Here is a 27546-nt window from a genome sequence, read left to right as displayed (position 1 = left end):
TTGAAACATTTTAAATGTCATATTTCCAGTGATTGATTAGAGTTGTACTTAGTTGTACGTAATTACTGATGGAGAGTTGATGGTTATTGTTGAAGATTTTGTTTGAAAACAACAAAGGTGGCTCCTTAGGAGGTGAGCACAGCTGCTGCTGGCATCAGTTCTTTCAGAACTGGAGTGTAGTTCATTGAAAGTAGAACAAAAAAAACAAAACAAAAAAGGCACTCAAGGTTCTCTTTGATGAAAAAAAAAATGTTTTCACTCTTTTCTCAACCGGCTAAGAGTTTGATTAAGCAACTGGCTCTGTTGATCTGCTAGGTTGAGGTTAGCCAGTGATAGAAAGATGGCCACAAGTGCCTGGCTTTTCCAAACAGTCTCTAATTCTGTAGTGTGTGAACTCGGCCTAAATGTTAGCAGAGCCCCAGCAGGCTACAATTCTGGCCTGCAGAGGCAGAGCTGAGCTCCTGCTGGCTTTGGCCTATTTTAACCACCCCCCCGCCGTGCCTTCCACTGGCAAGGGGAGGACAAAACTTGATCATTGGATGAGAGATGAGAAGGGCATTGTGGCACATAGCTGGTGGTTGGATCTGTGAACAGTGAGGCGGAGCTACAGTTGGCAGCCTTGGAGGGAGCGGCTGCCTTTCAGTCAGCACCCAGGGAATTAAGGTTCTGAATCCCCACGCAGCCTGTAGCCATTTTTGGTTGGAAAGAGGCTCTAGAGAATTAAAACTCATTACGAGAGAAGTTTGAACATTATTCTAGACTCACTAATGTGATATTAAGTGTAATTTGACCTCAGAAATGCTTCTGTCAGAGAGAGAGAGAGAGCAAAGACTAAATGCCAATGCCTCATAGCACAGGCACAATACGTCTGATGTGTAAACTGTCTTCACATTCAGTCCACCAACATGCCCTTCACAAATGCCTGACAGTTAGCCAGAACAACGCCTCTGTTCACTACAAATTGACGTCAGCAGGGAATGAATGACTTACTCTATTGTAGCCAGCCTACCATCAGACATTAACGCACTGAGTGGTAAATCTGTCTGCCATCTCCACAGTGTGGATACTTCGGTTTGTGTCGTGTGGTGGGGGCGTATATGGGCAACAGAGGGATGAAGAATGAATGATATAGAGTAAACTTTTCATTTTCCTGCTTTTTCCCTACCTTCTTGTCCTCAGGGCTCATCTGGGCCATCAGCATGGTTACATTGTCAGTGTTCCACACCCAGGAGTGACTGGTGAAATACTCCAGGACCATCATGGCTTTGTGGAGGCGAGTGATTGTCTTCATCATCCTATGATTAATGAACGGTGAAGCCAAGATGAAAAAGGAAGGGAGGAAGCAATAAGGTGGAGGGAGATGAGGAAAGAAGAACATTGGAATTGATAAAAGGTGATGGCAGTGAAGAGCCAGAGAGATGATGGTTGGCAAATCATAAGAGAGGGATGATGCAGGAGGAGTAGAAGAAGGAGGAGTGTGACAAAGTAAAGAAGCAGAGCAGAGAGGTGGTGGGATAAAGAAAAGTCGGTTGGACAGAAAGGGAAGGGTGGGCAGGAAATATGGGAGGAAATGAGTAGCAGGACAGGGTTTCATGGTGTTGGGGGAGGGGAGAGCAGAGGCACAAGTTTGACAGAAGAAAATACTTTAACTAAAAACTACAAACAAATGGCTTTGTAGCAGAAGTTTTATACAACGTGAGTTCTTTACAGTCTAATTTAGTCATTGAATCACTTATTTATTTTTTTTAGCACTGTAAATCAAATGTCCTTGGATCAAGTGTTCAATTGTTTCACATGGGCATGACTTCACCAGATTAGAGAGATTGGATGAAGCAGATTTGGATTCGACTCATTGTAACATATGCAGGTTGTGATTTTAGTTGTACAGTGCTGAATGTTTGTACACCTCTTGACCTTGGATGATTGAAACTTCAGCTTGAATCACTGCCATGTGAAAACCACACATCTCCAGAATGTCAAATTTTCAGGAGCTAACAAAAACAGCTAAGCTTTGTGACAACAATACAACAAAAACTGAAGCAAAATCAACATCTCACTATTTTACAGGGAGTAATGTGCCAGACATGTTTGCCAGGGGCTTTTGAAAACGTAGGTTGCTGTAAGGACTAAACAAATGAGATATAACGTGTTCATTAGCAAGATTTAGAGTGGATTGTGTTAACTTTGGACAGAGCCAGGCAAGCTTTTTGCCAACAATCCCAGTCTTATGCTTAGCTAAGCAGAGCTAAGTTAAGTGACTGCTGGCTGTACCTTCATGTTTACTGTAGAGATACGAGAGCAATATTCCTAAAATGCCAGACCATTCTTATAAAAAAGGAATGGTTCATCCAAAAATGAAAATTCAGTCATTATCTACTTACCCCAATGCCAATGGAAAGTCAGGTGAAGTTTCTTAGGCCATAAAACATTTCTGGAGCTTCACAGCAAAACAGCGTGGCAGCATTCTCCTAAAATTCGATGCAATTTTAAATTGATTTGAATTTTTTTGTTTTTAAAAAAGGGTGTAAATAACATCTTTTCAAATCAATTTGGAATCTCTGGGCTTCTGGAGACTACTATTACTCCAGACTCTTTTTATTCAGTTGGCTGGTTTTACTTTTTTAAAACAAGTCCCCATCTACTTCAGATGTTAGGAGAATGCTGCAACACTGTTTTGCTGTGAAGCCCAGAAAATGTTTTGTGGACTACAAAACTTCACTTGTCTTTCCATCGGCATGGGGGTGAATAGATAATGACAGAATTTTCATTTTAAGGTGAACCGTTCCTTCAATCCTTCAAATTATCTGAAAATTAAAAATCACCAAATCAGGAAATGCATGGTTTACATTGGACAGCAATAATGTGTAACTTCAGTTAAATGAGATTAAATTTTTTTTTGTCATATAATATAACAGTCGTTTACACCAACAATGTTCTATAGTTTGGGTTCAGAAATGTTCTAATTATATAATGATTCACTTCACTAATTTTCCAAATAGTCAAGAGGGTAGTCCAAACTTTGTCTTAGCACTGTCAGTAGTCAGGTCTCCCCTGGGGACAGTGAGGACTAACTGGATTTAATCAGTGTGCAGGTCAGGGGGACAGGCAATAAACCGTTTAATGGATCCTTGAATCAAATTTAGGTCTAATGGATTTATTATTTTACCCCAAATAATTCAAACTCAATACAATATGAATTAAATCTTCTTTGCAGCCAAAGCAGTCCCAGGGACTTTGAAGTCGTAAGAGTATCCTCCTGTTTACACAATTGAATCCAGTTAATATACTTAATGTCTGTGTTAGTTCTGATTCAGGGGACCATAATTTAAGTCATGATTCTATAAACCCAGTTAAAGTGCTGGGGCAATTAGTGTGAGAATTGGTGGTGGAAATACAAAAACAGCAGTGCCCATTATTGTGAGAACTAAAAGAAGGTCTCCGAGTCTTCAAGCTGCTTATTATGTCTAATTCAGTGATCAGAGTAAACATGTAATAATATTCGAATTGCATTGATGCAATTATTCCAATTTGTATTGAATAAAAAGGGCCTTAATCCAATGAGAGGCCTGTTGTATTCTAGATGAATGTTGTGATTTGAAACATTTACAATAATCAAGGCAGATTGATGTGACTCAGATTCCCCTTGTGAAGGCGGATGATTCAGACAAACATGCATGGCTGATCAGCACATAGAGGCAGAGATAACCATTACTTACAGCAGGTGACATACCCAACCAGGATCAAATTACACCACTAGAATGTGAGGTAGCTACAAAGCCACACTCATTTCAGACAGCCAAACTCCTCGTCCATGAAAGCTAATGCATTGCGGACGAATGCTTAGCACTGCATAACATTTAATGTCTGAAATACTGTGGCTTGTAGTAAACACAAAACACTTAAAGGGTAATCTGATAAAGAAGCAGAAGCAAACATAACCCCTTTTTTATTCTGCCCACAATGCAACTTAGCCACTGATAGACATCACTGGAGGCAATTTGTCAGATTGCAGCTTCCTCTGGAGTTACCCTTTAAATGTGTATATCGATCAATTGACAAGCATAGAGGTTGTATTCAGTGGGACATGATCCGTCTCTGACTGGACACAACTTTTTTTTTTTTTTTTTAAACGAACAAGAAGTCCCATGGTGCCGCAGGATTTTCCATGATTGGGTGAGAAGTGGAGGATGCTAATAACAGATGTCATGTTCACAGCATGGTTCATAAAAAGTTTTCTTTGACTTCAAGAAAAAAAAAAGAAAAAGAAAAAAACACATTCCAAAAAAGGGAGCAAAGCTAAAAACGTGCTCTGATAGAAGTCATATCATGTTTTCATGACATTCTGTGCTAACAAAGTCCAGCTGATGCCATGAGGTCAAGTAAAGACACAGCAAACATTTTGTTTCTTCTGCCCCAGGCCCTGACTTGTTCCCACCATCCCACATAACCAGTCAGCAGAAAAAATAAAACAAACAAACAAACAAATAAATAAACAAAAAGCATACAGTAGGGGGGGTGGGGGTGGGTTTGTGGTGGGGAAGGTGGGGGCTGACTGGCAGGGGAGGGGAGTGCAGGTGGAAGGAGGGGCAGATGCAACCTTACCGGGGCTTGCGGCCTGTCAGCATGAGATAGCCATCATAGAGCAGGGCTGGCAGCGTGTGGCTGACAGTGGTCCAGTACTGATTAGTAAAGGGGTTGGAGCGCAGATTGACATTTGGCCTTCTGAAGGCCTGCTCTAAGGGATTGGTCTTGAAGGTCATGTTTATACAGTACTCTGTAGGAGAGAGATACACATATGACAGGACAAGGACGACACAGAGAGGACGAGATGAGGAAGAATGTGCATTTCCTCCTACTACTAATACTAAGCAAGATGCAGGCCCTGTATAATGGCTTGACCACTGCTAGACTGTCTTTAGGTATGCAGATGGTAAAGACAGACAGATCCAGTACACTTGACACTGTTCTGACAATTCAGCAGCTAGCAGAAGTTTCTCTTAAGGGCCAACACCTGGGTTGGGTTCCCAAAGGCATCGTCAGACTGAAGTCGGTCTTAGTCCATTTATCAGCTGGACTGAGATGACCTTAGTGCTGACATTTTGGGAACCCAACTGAGAATAAAAACATTGCAAGTAGCAAAATGTAAAGAGTGCAGAACCCATCAGCAATCCCCTGTTTGTGCAGGGGCGCCGCTGGGTTTCACATTCTTCAACTCCCAACAAAACGGCCACAAGCATTATGTAACATATTAGCATTGCAGCTACAACGTTAGGCCACTACACTAAAAGAAAAGTGACAGGACTGAAGCAGCAGAGATGTGTTTGAGTGTGTGTGAGGGGGTTTTGGTGTTAAAAACAGCAGAGGTGTGGCACGTCCGAGTCGGCGATGATGAGGTTACCTGGGCTCTCGTCCAATCAGCCTTAAGTACAGATCATAGAGGAAGGCCGGAGCCTTGTGGCTCACGGCGATCCAGTACTGATTGATTAGGTGATTGGATGTGAGATTAACATTGGGCCGACGGAAGGCCTGCTCAAGGGGGTTCCTCTTGAATGTGGATATTACATGGTACTCTAAGAAACAAAAGGTTGTTCAACACAAGTCATCAATCAGCAGTTCAAAACATTTTTTGTTTTACTTAACCTGACTGAAAGCTGTGGTCCTGTTGGCAAAATATATCCTTCAATATACCCTTCCTCCCCCAAATGCTAGTATATTTCACTTTACCGTTTCCACAAAACACTTGATAGGCAGCAGTAATTTGGCAAAACAATTTCAGCATCATGGTCCATAAATAAGTGTTGTGGAGCTTTTAATATCGTGTCACATGGTCTTCCTCAACAGATGGAGTTATGATTGGGCTTAAAGCAACATTATATAGAAATTGGTATTTCGTGCAGGTTTGGCGCCCCCTACCGTTTCGTCATACATACAAATCCCAGGTCTGCAACAATTTGTGACGTAATGTAGGTGCTCACTACAAACAAAACGCATTACGTCATAACAATGTTTTGACTTGAAAACTTGTATCTTGAAATAAACATTATGCAACGCTGTGATCCTACCCTCTCACTGAAGTAACAGTGCAGAAACAAGTGGTAGGGGGGCGGAGTGGCTGAGACGGAGACACCATTCACCCTATTACAAGACACTGTACCATCAACATGATTTTGATGCTGTTATTTAAAAAAAAAGGTAAAAAAGTTACATAATGTTGCTTTAACCCTAACAGATGTCATGGTCAGTGGTAGATTCATGTTTGTTTCTATTTTCCTGATGTTTTGTTTACATCTGTTGCCATGGCCTAGAATGAATTTGAACCTCTTCCTTTTAGCCAACATCGACAAGAACTCCTTAAAAAGGGTACTCCACCCAGTGTTGCCAACTCTTTTCCAATGAAAGTAGCAAGCAATAACAATAAAAGTAGCTAAATGATGCCATAAGCTAATTTGCATATTGATGATTTCATCACACATTCATTTATATAAGTGGTTTTGACAGTTGGAGCGAGGGAGGAATCAATTTTTAGTCATAAAAAAAGGTAAATAGCGAAACTTTTAGCCTAATGATCACAAACAATATCAAAGATCATACAAACTATTTAAATATTTACAAGCTATAGGAACACCTTTTATTCACGGAGTATTTCTATATAGTTTCAGAGTGAGAGTGTCAACATAACAATAGATACTCACTACTACTACTACTACAACTGAACTCCTACTTCTGGGGAGTTCAGGTGTATGATAGTAGTGCAGCTAATGAAGCCTAGAGCCGCTTCATTCAAGCATAGATAAGCAGCAGGATACAGAGGACTGGTTTTTCAAGTTCATTCAAACTTGTAGTCTTCAACTCCAACTGATGCTGACTGAAGTGACATCACTTGAGGCTATTTATCAAATTTCTGAGCTCCCTCTGGAACCACAAAAGACTTCACTCAACTTATTTCAAATATGCAGTTATGACCTGTAAACATGAAAACAGGGTCAACACCTTCTGCTGAAGAAGATGCGATACAATCGAAAGCTCCAGATCAGCTATTAATATGGACCACGATCAAGTTAGGCTATATTGTATTGGATAGCTTTAGATTGTAAGGTGTTCCTACTATTCTGTCCACCCCCTGAAGTAAATAATAAAAAATGGAGCTGCACAGTTTTGTGAATGGAAGAGGAAAACATCAGTTCAACTTTATATTGATGGGACTGTTCAGGCAGTATCGATTATTTTTTCTGTATTTTATGTGCTGGTGGTTAAGATAGATGATGTTAAGCCCACCTGTGACTCAATAATTGTATCCATAGTTTACAAGTTGTAACATGATGATTCATGACTGCACCAGTGCTTCCACACTCCAATTTGAGGAGACACGGTCGAGTTTGTGAAATCATTACACTTCAAGTTTTACTTCAAACCATTAAGTTTGAAAACAAATCATAAGGTCAGTATTTATAATATTATAGTTCAGTAGTGAATATGAATCATCTCTATGTAATATTGCCAAAGGACCAGAAGTGTGATCGCTAACGCCTCTCGGAAATGTCCCAAATCACCATCAAACAATGTGTGACATCTGTTTAAAAGGTGAGATTCCCTGAGAAAAACTCCATAATGATCCAGCTACAAACCAGGATCCATAAGGAACAGCTGAACAAAAGCTCCGAGTTTAGGCGTGGCAGGCAGTGGATCAGATTACAATCAGGGCATGTCATTAGACGCCACGTTTAAACATATGTATGTATGCTTCCATTGTCAGGGGCATTTACAGAGGCTGTGTTTAGGTAAGATAAAAAAAACAAAAACACATCATACCGACTTCCCCCCAGTGAAACGGGTTGATTCCACCAGTTGTGCAGTTGTAAACCAGGATGTTTCTAGGTCTGTAATAAGAACGGAAATATTCACAGTAAGTACACTCACTTTACTTTAAAAATACAATCATCATGTGAGAAAACATATGATCAAGTGTTTATGTGTCTCTCCAACCTGCTGAGCGACTGTGATCCAGAGTACCAAGCTGCAGCCAGTGTGGCGTTGATGACCACGTCCACAGGCACCAGGTCAGCCACTGCATCATTAGACGCCCTCATCGTACGCAGGATGCCCTTACCAGCCTGGAAAAGGTGAAAAAGAATTAAAATGCAACTGATCAAATTTACAAGCCTTTGAATTAAAGTGGCCTTATTATGCTTTGGGGGTTTTTCCCTTTCCTTCTGTGCGTTATGAAGCTTTTTGTGCATGTAAAACTTAAAAAAAGTTACAAAGCCCAGAGTCCATGACAAGGGTAATTGTCTTCTACAAAAAGCACTGCTCCTGAACTGCCTGAAACACACTGACAATAGTCCAGGCTTTTCTTCCATTTATTATCTCCTTCATCAACTCCCAACCGAGGATGTCAAGACTCAGTGGACTGACTTAATTTTTTTTTTATGGAAATGTCCCCACAGCAACTGGAAATCTATTTAATTTGGTGTACTTTACTCATCGTGGACTGCTCTGGTAACTTCACAAGCTCACTAAAGTGTTTATTTTACTGCAGACTGCAATTTCAATTTCAATAAAACTCAAGAATGGATCGATACCGGCTGGCTGTGACCCAACTTCAAACTAATTTTATGATGTTTAACTGTTTATTTTTTAGTTCAGCCTGTTGATATAACCGGTAGCATGTTTCTCGGCTACTGTGGCTACTCCCAATCTAAGCCTATGTTGGACTAATGAGTATGACAAAAATAATGTGTTTTTACTGCATTTACTGCATATATTACTATTCTAGTAGACACCTAAAATAAAAATATGAACCTGAAAATGAGCATAATGTTTGTCCTTTAAGATCCAAAACTGGCCAGTGCAAACTGCAACATGACAAGATTACTAATACGTATACATCACAGTGATGTTGATAGGCACGCATCCTGTGTCTGACACATTAAAATCTGAAAGGACGCAGTGAACTCATGATCCATGCGTCCATCCATGGATATCTATAGATAGAAATAAACCACTATTTTGAACTATTTTTTTTTATTTTGTAGGCAAATGTATTAGGATGATGCAATCCAATTTAGGGTTTTATCAGTCGAATCGGATTTTGCTGTTCAATAAAAAGATTACACAATTTTTCTTTTTTTCAGTTCAGCACCAAACTTAACTTCTTTATCAGCCTACATCAGCATGTTTTACCTGCAGCCTCAGACTTCAGTCATCTGTGATGTGATCAGTGTGATGTGTGATCAGACTTTCAGTCAGAGAAAGTCAAACGACACAATGCGAGCAGCAGATGAGGACGGATGCTGACGAAATGTTTGAAGAAAAACTGTATAATTTGCAACTTACAAGACTTAACTCTTGTTAGTCATGTTAATGTTTGCAAGCCTCCCCACACCATTTCCCATCCTTCCTGCTTTTTAAACACACTATTTTTTCATGTAGATGTAGAGTTTCATAAATGGATGACAACAAGAAAAAAGGTATTGGTGAAGAAAATAAAACTAGAGAATAGACAGGCTTTCATAACTGTACGGACCACTTCAACAGTTTTTATTTCAGTACTTACTGCAATGAATATTCCACTAGGTCCATTGAAGTTATCAATCCAACCCTGAAAGAACAGCAGAAATATATTAGTCAATTCTAAAAAAAAAAAAATCAAACATTTGTTATAATAATGTTATAATTTTTGATTTTTATAAGTGATTAATTCATACAAGGGCTCCTATTGTTACATGGACAGGAGTGATTCAGAGTCTAAAAACTGTAAATTGTCCCATTGAGAAATGCAGACTGTCAGCCATCTGCATCACCCAATTTCTTGAAAATCCCTAAACCAGAACTGAAACGGTCCTTCTTTCCACAGTGATCGGCCAGGAACGAAGGTGTGCAGAGCTTCTTTACTCCACATTCCTCACATTCCTACTCCCAACACTGTGTTCACTGCTTAACTGTGTTGGCTGCAGCACAGTGCTCTGCGAGAGGAGACAGAAGGGGTGTGACTGATATCTGGACTGTGTCCAGAGGAACAGCCGGGACAGATCTGTGCTGATGGACGGACTTTCTCCACTCTTCAGTTTTAAAATCAGTGACACAAGTAGTATTCAGCAGAAAACACCAGAAAAAAACCTCTTAAGTGGAGGAGGTCATTGTTCATTCCAGAATCTGGGCTACAGTAATTCTTAATTTCAACAGTCAGTACCAACAGTAACTGAAAGTTAAACAAGAAAACATGAAAAAGCAATGTAACATTACTAGCTTGAATGACTCACTGGGAAGGGCTCTTTCCAGCTTGCTCCTACTATGGATGGTCTAATGATGGCTACATTGAGGTTTCCAGCCTCCTGTTGCACCAGATACTCAGCCAAGGCTTTGGTGAAGGTGTAGGTGTTGGGACGCTCCTTGATCAGCTTAGGAGTCATGACAGACACCAGCTCGTCATCCATCCAGCTGGAGGGGGGAAAAATGACAAGATAAGTCTTATATTTACAACATAATCTACAACAAAAATAGGCATTAAAAGGATTGTCGACACTTATTTCTTCTGCAAAATATAAAACTAGTTTTCGAAAATAAAGATATAAAAAAATAGTCAGCACACATTTACACAAACCATTATGGCTCATATTTGTAACAAATTGTTCAGGTACAGAGAAGTGCATCTAGTGCTGCAACGATTAATTAATTACTTGATTTTTATTTAAATTTTTGATAATTGTTTTATTGAGTTATTTGTTAAAATAACTGCTCTCAGTTTTTCCCCAATAAACTGATCGATTAATCAGGAAGATAATCATCAGATTAATAAACAATGAAAGCCCTAAGTGCATGTAGTGCACTAATACAGAACAATTAAAATGTGTTTTCAATCCGGTTAAATAACTTAACAACACTGAGATTCTACAACCGTGCTCAGGCCTCTGAGGATGCAAGCACAGTGGAACATTTAGCTAAAATGCTACTCAGCAAGCTGACATACCCACAATGGCAATGCTAACATGCTGATGCAGGTATAATGTTTACCATGTTCTCAATCATATTAACATTGATCATTCAATTAATAATTAACAAATCGCAGTTAAGGGTTAGGGAAAGAGTAAAAGTGACTTGCAGCTTCTCCAAACTACCTAGTAGATATACTGTAAACTTCTATTTAACGAGCTGAACATGGCCTTTTTCTGACTCAGAATTATTTTGATGGACAGTTTAGAAGAAATTATCGACAATGTTTCAAAAAGAGCTGCCATGTTCTTACAGACCAATGACAGTCGATCAAGTGCCGTGTTTGACGTTTCAGTCCAGGAGGTACTAGTTTCTATCACAACCAAGTAAATGTCAATCAGCTAGGTCTGTAGCTCCCTCCACAAGGTATAATTTCTTGTCAAACCCAGCATGTGGTCTCTCTGCACACATCCATCCAAGTTCCCTCAAAAGCTCAATGCTACTGTACGTACAATCCCTGAGAATCCTCCCACTAATCTCTACTCACTCTGCAGGCTTCTAATGCTTTACTAATCTAGTTCAGCAGCTGAGACTGGCAGCCTCTACAACATTAGTGCTGCTAAGAAGCCATTTACTCTACGGACATTGCTAAGCTGGCACGCTTAACTGACATTAATCTTGATAATACCTTCCAACTTGCTTTTTATGCATCGAGCAACAGAAAGAAATAAAGAATCCTTTTAAAACCCTCATCCATCATCCCATAGTACTGCATGCTAATGACAAAAAGAGACCATCCTCACAGTTGAATACATACACAAGGCCATCGAAAAACAAAACCACCACCACCAGTTTAACTATGCAGCAGCAAATCTTTCTTTCACTTCAACTTACTCCAGAGAGTCGATGAGTCTGCGGTAGTCAACTGGGGGAGGGTAGACGATTTCCTCAATGAGCTCTCGGTCACAGTTGGCGTAGGCTGTAGAGATGTGAATAAAGATCTGCAGGTGCTTCATCTTGTGGGCCAGTGCCAGCATCTTCTGGGTGGCCAGGACATTCAGCTGCATTGCATCTCTGACAGAGAGAAGAGGATTAGACAGTAAATTTTAACATGTGTTCAGTAGATGAAATTAACTGACCAAATAAAGTATGTACAGTACATGTGATGAACAGTGTGCAGGACATGTTGTCACAGTTATTTCTTATTTGCAATGGGGGCTTTAGACAAAATGTTTTGGCATTTGGGCTCAAAACGTGAGATGTGAAAAATGATACCAATCTCATTTTTGGAGCTGAATGTTCACCTCCAGAGCTGACTAACAAGTTACATCTCGTTTGTTATATCTCGATGAAAACCAACGAGAAAAAAGTTACACCGTGGAACTTATTCATGGCGAACAAGAGCGGGGGGCACTGACTGTGTGCAGCATCCCCAAGTCTTGCGGTCACAGTGAGGTTGCCGGATCTGGTACTACCATACCCGTCTCTGCAAAAACCTGTGGTTATTCAATGAATCTGGCAACCCATGCTTTAGCCGGAGATGCTGAACAGAAGGTCTAGGTAAACAGTGTTTATGATTGTAGGGAGAGTTGCATACTGGAGCTATTTCTTGACAAACTGTTTTACATTTTTGTTTGTATAAAGCTGAAAAAAAATATATTATATAGATATATTTTACCAGAAAAAGGTAATTTGCCTCTATGGCCCAACCGATATGTTGCCAGTTTCATAAATACATATCAATATCTGCATGCGTGTTGAGAAAACCTTTTTTTAATACAAAACATAATGCAGAAAAAGATGCTTAGTTTATAATTATTGAAATCCCAGTCCATTTAAAACATTTTGTGCATAGATAAACAACAATGAAGTTTTTATTGTTAACCTGTAAAATATCCTTCTCCATTACATATCTTTGCCGCAGTGTTTGAGGGTCTTGAAAAGAAAAATTTAGGAAAATCTTGCTGTGAGTTTATCGGCCGATATATCAATATCAGAATTTGTAACTCCCTAACATTGGTATCAGCCCCAAATATCCAGTATCAGTCAGGTTCTAGTTGCCTCTACTGCATCTCGTCTAAATGCTAAGCTAGGCTAATCACATCCTGACTCCAGCTCCATACTTAATGCAAAGACATGAGACTGATATTGATGTTGATGTTCTAATCCCACTTCAAAAGGGAAGCCAGTATACTTATTTTCCCAAAATGTTGAATTATTCCTTTAAGAACCATTTACTACAGGGACACAAAATGACCACAGATGAAAGGAGGGGAATAAAGAACTGCCCAAAAACACAAAGGAAAATGAATGAATTTGTTTCTTACTCTACTCTTGATGTCATAAATATAGTTAAATAAGCAGTACTTTGTCAAAGCAGTGTCTTTAGTTCAGCAGAAGAAAAAATGTGATTGGCTGAGGGAGTGTCTCAGATTTCAAGCAACCCTGTGTACTGCAAACAGTGGGCAATGTTCTGTCATTTAGTGTAGCAAATACCAATAATAATAACAACAACAATAATACACACTATCCTACTCGATATGCAATCATTGACTGGTTAAACACACAGACTATAAACTATTACTTATGGTGTAAATCTGTTTGAACCTTTTCTGTAAACATGGTTAACTTACAAAAGACTTCAGCGAGAACCAGGCAGGGAAAGAATGTACTGTACATAGTGACAAGAAACTGAGCAAAACAAGCAGACTACTCACTTGAGCGGCTCATTAAAGCGAATGGTGGCGGCACAGTGGAAGACGATGTTAATGTTTTCAGCCAGGATGCTCTGATCCTCTTTACTCAGATCCAACTCCGGCAGTGTGAGGTCACTGTTCACGGCTATGATCTTCTCCGCAAAGCCCGGCTGCTCTACTTGCAATCTTTCAAACAACTGAGAGGAGAAAATAAGTCAAAATGATGCACAAGTTACAGTACATAGCAAGCTGTAAGCACAGTTAGAAAATGAATGAAAAAGTATAATCATTAGACAGTTCATCATGCACTTGAATATCTTTTCATCAAAGTAATGCTTCTGATCCTTTGCTTTTACAGTTGATGGTGTCAGTGGTGCATGTGATGGCAGAGTGCCCTACTTTTAATCCATTCCTCCTGCAAAAGATCCCAGATCTCTATATCCCTCCTTTCAGATACTTCCTCTTATCTACAAACTGATTACGTAAGCATTGGCAACCTACAGTGTCTTTAAATCAGCAGCCTTTTGCACTAGCTGAATGAAAGCTTGATCGCAAGTTTCAAATGGACAGTCAGCACTGCTACTGTTGTTTCAACCTCTACTTGCCAAAAGTAAGCTCACTGTAATCAAAGCAGCATGTGAACAAGCCAAGGTGTAATTCAGCTGGTTATGAGCGTCTACCATTAACTCAAAAATAGTTCAACATTCATTTAAAGATCCAGTGCGTTGGATTTATGGGAATCTATTGGCAGAAATGGAATATCGTATTCATAATTGTGTTTTCATTGGTGTATAGTCAGCTGTTGAATCGCTGTGTTTTCATTATTTCATAATGAGCAATTTATATCTACAGAGGGAGCAGAGCCTCTTCCAAAGAGATCGCCCTGTTGCTCTGGCATGTTTCTACAGTAGCCCATAACAGACAAACTGGCTCTAGAGAGGGTCTACAGGACCGTTAATGGCTTTTGTTGTGGTGAGAATGGCAGTGTCATACAAAAACATGGTCATAAATAATAAAAACATCAATTCCCATCAGCAAATGTAGCATAAAATCACAGTTGTGTCTGCAACTTTACAGAACAACAGTGAGAGTGCATGTCAATGTTATCATAAATGCAGTCTCGCATAGCCAGACCCATCCCACAGTGCTCAGTTAGCGCTAAAGAAGAATTTGCTGCACTTGTCCAGCTGCACCAATTCTCATTCTGGTATAGTGGAAAAAATTATCTGGCTTCTTTGTAGTTCTTTAAACCAATCGAAATTCTCTCAGGTGTTGCTAAACACATGATGCAGTAAAGATGCACGCAGGGTGGGTAGACTTGGCATTAAAATGGCTAAATCCCAGCAAAAGAAAATGTGCTAGCCCACTAACATGTAGGTTACTAGTTGGGGTTTGCTGCTGGTGTTTCATGTAGCCACAGGGAGTTTGAAAACAGTATCAGAAAGATAGCAGAAGGGAGGAGAATGCAACCTGAAATCGACGCCCAATAACAGGCTTATACCAACAGTCCACATCTGCTGAGTCACGATCATTTGTGTAAAGGGACGTAGTCTGCCAAAGAAAATGCACTCTGGGTGAAAATAGGGAAGACATTTTTTTTATTGCTCTGCAATGACAAGGAACAGACACCTGCTTGGGTGGCAACTCCATGTTGGAAACAGCTTGTGTGGGAAAATGTGTCTGCATACTGAAGTTATAGCATAACCCTTGCATTCTACTCAAACTGAAGAAATGGCTGGTACAGATCAAACCATCCTTATCTTTTAGCCCACTTCTCACCTTGCAGTTGATCATGTCAGCAATGCGGGCCTGCGGGCTCTGACCAGCTTTTGACCTGACCATCACATAGACAGTTTTGACTCCTGGACAGGACCTAAGCAGCTTCTCCAGCAGCACCTTTAATAACGAGTAGGAAAGAGTTGCAAAAGGTTCAGTTGAGGCACCGCTTATATTTGTAACCTCCTCCTTTTGTTCTTTTGCAGAAGTGTAAACTAATGTATTGCATCATGCTTCTTCCTCCACTACATCGGAACAGACAAACTGACATACATGAAAATAAAACAATGTACAAAGGACAGCCATGTGAATTATTTGTGACATTTATCGATCATTCAACAAAATCTGGATTCATGTGTCTGCTGTTGAAGTAAGAATTAGGATTGGGAGACGTCTTCTGAATTGCATATACTGTAATGCTGTCTACGGTGAAACATGAAAATGGACGATGGTGGTTGTTTTGTTTTATCTTATACTTATTGCATATATGTATGTTAAACTCACCCAGGCTTTTCTTACTTTTCCACCCTATAGCCAACACTTACGACACTTCATTTAAGGTTGACGGTCATGTATTGTCATCATATAACTCAGGGTGGCATAACAAAATGAAAATTTGTAGTTCCTTCATGCTACAGAAAACATCGAACTTACTGTATACAGTTATTTATATACAAATATACATAAACATCTGTACACCAAGGAAATAATTCTGTAGTGAAGTTTTTTTAGGCAGATCATCTGAATATGAAAATATTGTAAATACCAGTCATGGTGATGTAACTGCAGAATATAACAGTGAATTAAATCAAGAGTTATCAGCCAGGATGTGACAATGAATCAGGAAGAGTTTCCTTTAGTCATTATAATATTAATCATTCGATTGTATTTTTTCCAATAATTATGTGTTTTAGCACTTTGCTTCATGTTTGGTAGGCGCAGTAATCTGACTAGTGCCTTTTTGTTCTAGGGGAGAACGGGATTGTTTGCTCTGTAGCCAAGTTATAAACCTCAGTTTAAATGGCTCCTTTTACAAAGAACAACTCTCCCCCTGATTCATAAGGCAGGTAGATTTAAATATATTCTTTATGTTTGCACCAAAAATCAAGCGATGCTTTCACTGGGTGTCGAATGGTGTGATTAAATATGCTGTAAGTGCAAGGAGCGATTTTAAGAATTAGAATAACCCTCTTGCTGACACTCCTTAAAATACATTTTAAATCAGTTTAAGGTGCTAAATGTTTTGACAAAAAGCTCTTACAGGCTTTTAACTCATGAAGCTTTAATTGCATTCAGTGACAGATTTTACTCACCAAATGGAAAATCTACCATTTGACATGTGTGGGGTGTTAATTTCGAACCTGTCATGTGTGCACCCCGGTGTTGGTGTGGACCAGTGTGGTTTGTGAAGTGAAACTGATGTTATGATGTTTGAGGGCTCAGTGGTTGATGACTGTCGGTTATAGGCAATAGGTGGGGGTTTCGGCTCAACCTTACTAAGAACGTTCTTACCGATGCCTTCACAGCATTAACATGAACAAAAATACAGCATTAAACTCTTGCTGTCAGCCTACACATGTGAAATTGAATAGATTTCCTCTCATCCGTCATGGAAATTTGAGTTACTTGTGAGATATCTGAAATAAACTTGTAAGAAATATCAGTTGTCTTTTAAGGATTTTAGTCTTTATAAAGAAGGTTCAACAATCAACAGAGTGGCATGCAGTCTGCAGAAAGAAGAGCCATGAGAGACAGTTGAGATCCCTTTTTGATAGGGAGAAAAGCCCTGTGGCCTTCTCACGCCAGTGACAGGCCTTCTTGTTGTCCAGCCACAGACAACGGAACCTGAGACGAGAGTCTTCAGTGGGCAACCTTCTAGCAATCCGTACATAGTCTCTCATTATGCAGATAGTACAAATACAACGTTCAAGGATCAGGATTCAGGGAACATATGAAGGGTAATGATCTAAGAGTCTAATCATTTCTCATATAAGAGTCTAGTGATATAATTTTCCATTACACATCTCATTAGGTAGCTCTCATGTTTGGGTCGAGTCGTGTCCCGTTAGCTACTTGTCTATTCAACTACTACTGTACCTTGCCCATGAAGCCCGTCGCTCCAGTGATCAGCACAGTTTTTCCTGCATAGTATTCTGGGATGTTCACCATGATGCCTGCAGTCCTGATCAGTGTGCTCCTCAACACCACTCCACCTGCACAGACAGGACAGAAATAAAAGAAAAGACAAAAGGGTGAATTAAATTATATAAGACCGACTTCAAGCTTGAACTTGCTGCATGAGGCGTTTCCCACATGAGTACTGAGGATGTGAATCTAAAATGAACTTGAGAAATGAAGATCCACTGTAAAGGGAAGTCAACATTGTATCTTGGAGGGAAGTTGTGCAGACTCCGCTCTTGGAGGGCTTGCTCAAGGTTTACAGACCTGCCTTATGTGAAGCAAGGCTATAATTAGCAATTGTCAGCTACACTCTGTCAGGAGTGCACAGAACAGAGTGACAACTGACACATACCCTTTTAGGCCTTTATTAAAAAGGTCTTTATTTTGTTTTACATTTTTTTCCTAAAAGCAGATTTTTGATTCGTTGACAATAAACTAAATATAGACAACTGTCAAATGCCACTGACACTTTTGATTAACCACTTCAAACCGTTAATTTACAAAATTTGGAGACAATAATCCAAAGCCAAAAAGTGATATCTTCAAAATCATCATATTAAAATTCAAGAAGGTATAACCAATGAGCAGTTTGGTATTTTTGTTTAGAAAGTGATAAATAAATGAATTAACTAATGACACATTTACAATCTGCAGTCCCAAACCTTTGGCAAACATCACAGTAGACAAAAAAAACATCACATGATGTGTTGACTCTATGCACTGTAGTATGTGGCCTTATCAGTCAGGCTATGTTGTTATTTCAGAAGAATGACACCTTAGAGCTGATAACAGGCCATTCAGGAGATAAAGTCATCTAATCATTAACTTTTCTCCAATGAGCTTCTGTGTGACTGAAACGCATTACAACTCTTATCTAAACAAAGTGAACTCAAATCTGCCAGATGACTATGCTGATTGGACATATTACTTCACGCAGCTCCTCCTTGGGTGAAGATTTGGAAACAATGCAGGTAAGTTAAAATGATCAGCATGGTGCTAAAAACAAGAACTCAAGGTCAGTGTTACAGGAGAGGTTTGACTTTTTCTATTTGAGATGCGAGTACTTGAAAACTGTTATTTTATGATTGTGTTATCTTTTGGCTTGACAACTTCACCTTAAAAAACTTCATTTTAAAACCCATGTAGGAGGGAGGGGTTAGAAAATTCTTATCTTCAACCATTAATAATTGATTCACTAACATCCAAAATCAATTCTCTACATGACAAGTTGATACCGTGAGGCTGGCAGAGTGAAGAAGATGGACCTCAATTGCGTGGGCAGGGCAGCAACCTGATAATCTAATTTGCATATGCTACAGTTATCTATAAATAATCTTCTAAAATGTAGCTGTTAAAGGGATTTGTTTTATTTAATGACTAAATAATTACCTTCGCAGGATGACTGCAAAGTATATTTTGAATTCTTTCTATGCCATCACAGACATCTGTTAATGGATTGGAACAACTATCAGTAGTAACAAACAATCCCAGCTGACCAACACACACTGCAGCAACAAACAAAATAACTCTGAGGTGGAGAAAAAAAAAAGTGTAGTTATTTTTTGGCCTGATTTTGTCAGAACACTCAGCAGTAATTTGACACCAGATAACACGGCGAGTAAAATAAAATGTAGTTAGCAAATTATTGCCTATGATCGGCTGAATGACAAAACATGCAACACAATGTTTTCATCATCAATGTCTGACTTCTGTAAGCAGGTGCACATAAATTATGAATAACAGGACAGCATGCTGCTAACTCTACAAATTATTATTTGGGATCATGAATCATGTAATTTTATCAGCAACTATAGACTTATTTCTCTACATGACAGACAGACTGCTCTTGAGAGAAAGTTGGCGTCAACAGTTCACACGATTTCAAAAGACTTCTTTGTATTCCAAAATACTTGAGTCAATGCAAAACCAACAGTACAATTAATCATGTGTGATTATCTACGTGACACTATAAATAGGGTTTTAAACTGGTAGCTAAGCCAAAGCCATGTTTCATATTCATTTGGAAACCATGACAATAATCCAATACAAACTGCCTGCAGACCTCACAGTGCTAACCCATGTTAAACGGAGATTCTTTTGTTGTCTCTGCTTGAGCTTTACTAGCATCACTTCTCCTGTCGCTACCGTTAAACAGGTTATTCTGCTTTGCATGCTGCCCGACTTGACAGTACAGCACAGTACTGCAGTGTTAACTGGGTGTCCAAGCAGAACTGCAGTTTAGAAGTCAGGGGTTAAGTTCTTATCTAGTCTCAATAGAAGCTTGAAAAAAGTGAGGATTTCTCATTTCCCATTTTTGACCAGCTTGTCTGCTTACATGAGGTATTTGGCTGACAGAATATTGAAAGGAAGCCTCGCATCATTACTACTACTAGTTATGACTAGTGATGCTGTCAGTGAATTCTACAGTCACACAAAGCTTTAGTCCTATGCAGCAGTACATAAAACACCAAATAACACTGCAACATCAATTCTAAGTGACAGAGAGGACAATAACAGATAGTTGTGAATCTTCACTGGCCTCATGATTCAATTACGATTCAGCTGTCAACGATTCAAAGGCAAAATGATTCTTAAATGCATGTCAGTGTACGGCATCCTCAATGATCTATATTACTGCACATGGCTAATTTTTCATCATCTAAATTCCCCTGATATTCAGAAAGTCCTTCCAATAATCAGACTACAGCAGTCTACAAAATAAAAGCTGCATCTTTTCAATAGATAAACATTACAAAAACAAAACATTTATCCATCTGCAGTGCCTCACATGTTTGTTATCTACAATAATAATGCTTTCACACAGGATAAGGCATGTATTGACTCTGTTGCACACACACCTCTTTCAGAGGCAAAGTTGACAGCGCCTCCTCAGATCGTGGCTGATTAACTGGGCTGGCTGTAACAGTTATTATTTATGGCTGCAGACGTTGGCTTCAGGTGAAAATGGCTGACGTGATTAGAAATTGTTGTGGAGGCAGAAGTCACGCTCAGCGTGGGTCTTGTCCAGTTCATGCTTCCAAGCAAGTTCATAAAATCCAACATGAGCCCCGAGATGTCTGTTTAAAAATAAACTAGATGAGTGTTTATTTTTATTTTTTAAAATCACTCGCAGGTGATCTCTGCCTCCTTCCAACATACCTCCTACATAAGTAACATTAGCCTAATGTCTGCCCACAATTCAAAGCATGGGAGAAATGCTGCGACCTAAATTTACAGTCAAGCTGAGGCTGGACAATTAAAAATCAATATAAGCTGCAGACTCTTGATTAAGCACCGTCTCTGCATCGACGCAGAATCTTCAACGTCTGCATCGCAATGCATCTTATAATCGAGAACTTTCCACACCTCTAGTAGCAGATTACAGTGTACTACTATGCACTACACTCTGAATATCTGCTCAGGCTCTGGCCAATGCTGCAGTTGTACCATTTGCTGCATCACATCCTGTGCCAAGTGGCCAGCTCCAGCTGTATGCCCGCCAGACCCTGACGGAGACTACAACCACGCTGCACTGACTGAAGGTAGTTTGAGAATGATATAAGAGAACTGAACATATTATAAAAGGCACAATAGTAACACTACATTCTGCACTAGTGTCAGCATTTAAAATGGGGTCCACTGAAAGCAATTTAGTGACAACACTGTGCAGGGACTGTCTCTGTCATTCAAAGCTACAGGTCAAAAGTTAAAATGTCCACAATACAACTGCAATGACTGCTAACCATTTTTTTTTTTCCAGTTACTCCATTAACCTGTTGCCAGACTTAACAGTTATTCTCCTCATTGTTAACTGCCACCATTTGCCAACCATGACAACAGTAACCTGAACTACTGAAAGCTTACCGACTGTGTTGACCGCATTTACAGACAGTAAGATAAATTGGTGATAAGCCAGAAACCAAAGGAAAGAAAACTTCCAGTAAATGTAGTTTTTCCAAATGGAGCATTGCATATGAATGAAGTGAAAAATTCAAATGGGGATGGTTGTGCGATACTCATTAACCGGTAAATGACAGTTATTTATTGAGAAAAAAATAGTAAAATGACAAGAAATTCAAGAGGAGCTTTCCTTTTAGTCAGCGTTTCACTGACTCATTGAGCTCCGGTGCATCGTATCCGCTTCTTGTCAAGGTTGTCTGACATGTTCCAGATGGAGAGAGTTTGACCCATTTCCACACTTGGCTTTATTGCTGCGTCAGCACTGGAGAAAGGGGCACACTGGACTGCCTCTCCAAGATAGCACTGATCAAGTTACAGGTAGTTGTGAAGTTAGCTTGTCTGCCCTGGCTAGCTGGACTTGATACTTCTTATTCTCAAAGTGCTTTTCCATATGTTTAGTCACAGGAGCTCTCTATGGCACAATGTACTCTGGCTAAAGTTAACGAAATAGCTCTTTAGCTCTCTGTCAGCATATCTTCTCAGACCAGCGCATCACGCCTTCTTCCCCCAGCAAACAGCAACTAGACATTTGGCTGTGAGCCATCCTCAGACATGGCAGCAGGGTGTGGTACAGCATAGTGTTGATACTACTACACAGTTGAAGAGTAGCATCACACATCTAACTTACAACTGACTTTGTTACCTTTCTGGGAGCAATGTTCCCACACTGGGCTTCATTTAGCATGCTTCACTTTTTTACCTCAGACTGCTGTTAGCAGACATATGTCCAAAGTAGCGATGTCAATTTGCATGCGGACATTCTGTCAACATTTGGTTTACACAAATTTCCACTTGAAAGTGCATTTGACTTACAAAATGTACTGTAATAATGAATTTTAAAGAAAGCACACAAAGGTCAGTCAGGGTTTGGGCTTTTCAGCTTAGTTCAGATCTTCATTGCCAAGGTGAAATTCTTCATGGAACCTACCAGCTTATGTTTGAGCTTTTTAAACAATGATTGACAGGAAAAGGATATACTGCATAAAATTAAGTACAGAATCTACTTGGGCTACAATTAATGTTTTCATTGTCGATGAATCTGTTTTTTCTGTTATTTTCTCGATAAATCTATTAGTTGTTTGGTCAGAAAATAATCAACAATGTGTCATTATGCCCACAACCAAAAGATATTCAGTTTACCGTCATTGAGGAGTAAAAAACTAAAAGTTACTCAAACCAACTGAATTGATTATCAAAATAGCTGGCGATTAATTGATTAGATGACACCTAATTAATTGTTGCAGCTCTAGAATCTACTGTGCAAGAGAAAGTAAAATAAGTACGATATAAGGTTATCAGGGAATTGTAGATCTACCAATTTCTTTGATCCATGCTTTTTGGTATTGTTACAATTTCATCAAAATAAAACAAGACATAAAATAACTGAGTAAATATTAATCTCTCAGTCCATACTATTAGGGGTGCACTGCTCAATCCTTTAAGTGGATGAGTATGGGTCATAATGTGACTGATTCAGTGATGCCTCTATCCATTTTATTCATTCAGCCACATCCGGTCGATGACTTTGTAGTGCCAAAGCAATCAGTGGCCTCATGTTACTTTATTTAAAATAATCGAAAGGATTCTTATTAAGGTGAGAAATACACATTTTAAATTTGAAATTTGAACGCACAGGTATGGGATTGGTACTCACTATCTAGAAAAACCAGGTTGAGGTATCAGAATCAGAATCAGGAGAGGAAAATGTCACATCAGCTCATCCCTAATTTAGGTCACACATGTGGCAGCACTTACAGCCTTGAAGCTACAGTATGTTCACAGGTCTGCATTAGCTCTGCATGTCTGGCAGCTGTTCCTTATTCTTAAATGTACTCGAGCTCAGTCAAGTCAAATGATGAATGAAAACCAATTTTCAAAGTCCTCCCATAAATTCTACCCTCTACATGCACAAGGTCTGGAGCAGAAAATTGTCCCCACAATATGCTGCTGCCTCCAGGCTTCATGGTAAAGATTATGTGGTTCTGCTGAGGCGCAATGTTTAGCTTACACCAAACATGGCGTGAAGCATGATTATCAAAAAGATCATTATGATGTACCAGACCACTGAACCTTCTTCTGTTTGTTTCAGTCTTTCATTTGCCTTCTAGCAAACACAACCCCATTTGTTTTGTGTGCAGCTCGTTCAGCGACGCTACAACGACAGTGTATAAGAATGCTGCCTCAGCCTGCAGTCTGCAGTGTATTCTGTCATCAGTCTTCCATAACTCAGACTCCTGCTTTTATTCATTACGCTTGGCTGATTGTTAATGTTTACAGTAAATTCTTGAAAACTTTGTATTATACAAAGAGTATAGGTATTGCTGTCAATATTACGGTAATTGTCATGACTTCTGTATGAATTTATTTGGTCATTTATGTACTTTAATGATCCGTACTCTCACTGCGCTGGACTGAAAATGAGCTCTTAATATGCACATGTGTGCTGTGGGCCGAGAGGAGTTGGCCGCTATCAGTATTGAAGCATATTGTCCAATAATTAACAATTATTGAAGTTTATGTGCATTGTTAAGTGTAAAACATTCTGCCTCAGATACATATTTTTGTCACAAGTAATTAAAAAAAATATACGTGTATATCGGCCTATATATTAAGGGATATTTTTCGATATAACTTTCAATTCTAAAAAAGGTCAGATTCAATTCAATTTAAACTTTTTCTTTTATGTCAGCCCTAATGGCTATGCTGCTGTTAGACTCTCAATACTTTTGTAAAGAACAACAGATCATTGGTGTCATGCCCAGATAAGTGTGTGATGTGCACTTTACATTTTCATATTACTGACAAAGAGAGGCTACAGTGTCAAATCTGATATAACCGCCAGTTTTGGGGGGAATATACCACACCAAGGCTGTATGGTCAAATTTAAATAATTTCTATAAAATGTAATTATATTTCACCAGTCAGTTGGGAACAACTTAATAAACCCAAAAACAAAAAAGAAGAGCCTCGTGATGGCAGAAGGGCTTTTTTTCCCCGACATGTGCCGGATGCATCCAAGTAGGTGAGGGTGGAGAGGAAAAAAAAAAGAAATCACGGAATCCTGCATTTGATTTTGATAATTGAAAGCTCATTTCGATTGATTTTCGTTTAATAAAAAATAAATAAATAAATTGTGGCACCTCTACACTAATAATAAACTCTCTATATAAAAAGTGTATAGAAACAAAACAAACAAACAAAAAAGCAGTCACCAGGTTCATGTTTGACCAGTACTGCAATCTCAACTCCATGGTCTGGTCCATCAAAAAGTACCAGCTCAAGAGCAGGGACTTTTGGGGGGGTAGTATAATATAAATATTATAAAGTTCTCAGGTGTCTAAAATGGTTCCTGTGTCCTTGTTTAACATCAACAACAAAAGGTTGAATGTTGTATCAACTGGTGCAATCATGCGAGTATTGTACTTGTTACAGAAAGTCGGGGTGTGCACAGCCCAACATTGGCACACGGTTCAGCAACACTGCGGTGCTCAATTATAGAGTATGCCAACAATACCTCAGGCAGAAAGGGACCACAGATATTAGACATATTAGAGTAGACTCTGGTGTGTTTCAACATCGATTTGTTTAATTATAGGATTAAGCATTGGGCTCATGTTTACTCATTTCACAATGATAACAGGGACAATGAGTAATCACCATATAGGATTTTGGTCTAGACGTGAGGTTTAATCCACCTGCGTGGCTACAAACTCTGCAGTATTTTATGTCTAGGTATGAGACTGAGACTAGAGTTATATCAAAGCTGCTGATCTGAACCCCAAACAAGCAGAGGAGTGACATCATCATCAGCTGGGATCAAGAATTACTGCAAGCCATCGAGGTAATACTGCATTCACTGGCAGGACTATACCAAGGCTTGCGTAACCTCCTACTTCTTTGACTACAAATCGTGTGTCTATATGTGGAAACAAACAAGATGTGGTCATGATGAACCATAGAAAGGGGGAAACTTCTGGGTCCTGTACTAAAGAAGCTCTGGGAGAGATCTTGATACACCGAGCTGGTGTCCTGTTTAAGTCACTGCATTTGAGTGCATATCAGAGTGAACAATGCAGAACTGGGACAAACGACAACAGCTTAAAAAAAAAGAAGCAGCCTCGTCTCTGCAGTATTACCTGAACAGAGAACCTGGCCCTCTCCTATATGGATGCCTTAAAAGCTGATCAGCCAAGACTGAAAATCTAAAACCTTGTTTTTGTCCATATGCTAACAAACCTCGAAGACCTGCTGTGGCCTTTGATCGAGTGTCTGTGAGAGAGCTACTGTAGCCTACAGTCACACAGCCGGCAAGTTGATCCTTGATGCCACATCTTCACTCTGAATAATTGATCAGACACATTATAATGCTTAAGTTGGCCACCTGTGGCTGAGCTTAAACAGTTTACACACGGGTGAAACTTCAAGCTTTGACAACAAAAAGTCTCAGATGATCAATGGATCCATGTCTGACTAATCCCACTGCCAAGCAAAGGAAAACCTTTTAACAGTTTATAGATTTTCAGACTTTGCCACAATGGCATTCAATTACTTCCATATCAAACTAAACATGATAGAAGTAGTCTTCATCTCTTCTAGGAAAGACATTTACCTAGTAGATAAAATGTGTCGAATCAAAGGAAACGCTGTCAGATGACATCAGTGGACGATTGTTCCAGCAACACCGAGATCGAGTCACATCCGTCTGCAACAACCTGCATCTTCCATTAAGAAATGCCAACTTCCTGCTCCTTCCTGTGATGTCACGACTCAGCATGTGGCTTGTATGGACTTGTATTAGCCTACGGGTCAAATTACCCACAGGAGTTAGACAAGACATGAGGAATGTCATGAGACCACGAGTAGTAGGATGAGCTGGTCATTTCAGAAAGTGTGCCTGCGTGACTCATGTTAACATGTGAGGAAATTATCTGGATTGAAGCATTTGCTGTAACGGTTTAACAAATTCTGTGCGATCACACAAACTGCCTACAAAAATTCGACAATGCAAGTCTGGAAAACCTTAAATAAATGGCAAACATTTCAACTCGGTATCTTAAAAACCTGATGAGGGCACCATTTCCCCATTAACCCCTAAACTGCCAGCACATTACTGCTATTAGAGCCATTACTGCATCCCAACAGTGATAATCTGATGCAGTTTGGGCAAAGCAGACGTGTGTTACAGTAGACAGCACATTAGAGCAGGCACAGACAGACTGGACCCACACTCACAACAGGCCACACGAAGGCGACGGATCCCGTGATTGTCATTACACACAGTTGCCTCGCATCATTAGCGGCCACCACTCACCGTCCATTTGCACAGCGGGCGACGCTTAAAACCACACCGACTGTTTGGCTTTGGCAGCCTTTAATGTGATTACAGCAGAAGCCTGGGAGGAAATTAAAAGTGAGGCCGCTCAGCTGACACTCGCCTTATTAAAAGTGCCTCCCATTATCCTGCCAAAAGGGGGCAACCCTCCACGTTGAAGTGCTTACACTAAACTGCCAGCGGTGAGGCGGAGAAAAGAAGACTTTGTGTCAGGAGCTCCATGGTGGCTGGAGGGGCAGCGGCGACTAACTGACGTGTCTCTGTGGCGGCGAGAGTGGGAACATGTTAGTAGGCTACACGGTAAATGCCCGCACACAAAGTCTAACTTCCATCTGCGTTTATCTTCGACCAGCAGCGCGGTCGTGTGGAGCCACCCCTCCCTCCTCCTGGTGCATCTCCTCCGACACCGTGTCACACGTTGAGCCGCCTGTCACACCACCAGTTGGCGCTTTAAAAAAAACAACAACCCTGAAATGAGCGCCACGGTTCAATGGGAGCAGGGCACACGCGGCTCGTGGACGTGACTCGAGTGGTGTACTTACCCGAAATGTCGATGTTTCGCCGGCTCTTGAAGTTGGGGAGTCAGCCGTGTTGCGGAGCAGAAGCGTGTGCCTCAACGAGCGGCAGAGTGAGACTCAGCAGGAAGCCAGCAGCAGCAGCCTGGGCGGATAA

The 27546-nt window shown here is 40.0% G+C and overlaps 1 protein-coding gene across 2 annotated transcripts in view; it reads right to left on the bottom strand.

Annotated features, from left to right (window-relative positions):
- far1 (fatty acyl CoA reductase 1) overlaps nt 1-27546 on the bottom strand; it is a 33148-nt gene extending 5602 nt beyond the window's left edge. Inside the window, exons 1-11 of one of the 2 annotated variants that reach the window (XM_084363862.1) lie at nt 27417-27546; nt 17499-17614; nt 15405-15521; nt 13647-13822; nt 11824-12003; nt 10260-10437; nt 9554-9598; nt 7984-8111; nt 7810-7877; nt 5399-5570; nt 1166-1295 (exon numbers count right to left, since the gene is read on the bottom strand). In XM_084363862.1, the coding sequence (XP_084219988.1) occupies nt 1166-1295; nt 5399-5570; nt 7810-7877; nt 7984-8111; nt 9554-9598; nt 10260-10437; nt 11824-12003; nt 13647-13822; nt 15405-15521; nt 17499-17570 (1266 nt within the window). In that variant the 5' untranslated portion in view covers nt 17571-17614; nt 27417-27546. Of the gene's footprint in view, nt 1-1165; nt 1296-4602; nt 4775-5398; nt 5571-7809; nt 7878-7983; nt 8112-9553; nt 9599-10259; nt 10438-11823; nt 12004-13646; nt 13823-15404; nt 15522-17498; nt 17615-27416 lie in introns of both variants that reach the window. The other variant, XM_084363863.1, reaches the window with a different exon arrangement.

The sequence above is a fragment of the Pagrus pagrus genome (genome assembly GCF_965226575.1).
Source record: "Pagrus pagrus genome assembly, chromosome: 10".
NCBI classification, from domain to species: Eukaryota; Metazoa; Chordata; class Actinopteri; order Spariformes; family Sparidae; genus Pagrus; species Pagrus pagrus.
Note: the sequence above shows the minus strand (reverse complement) of the source record. Positions and strands in the feature narration are given on the sequence as shown.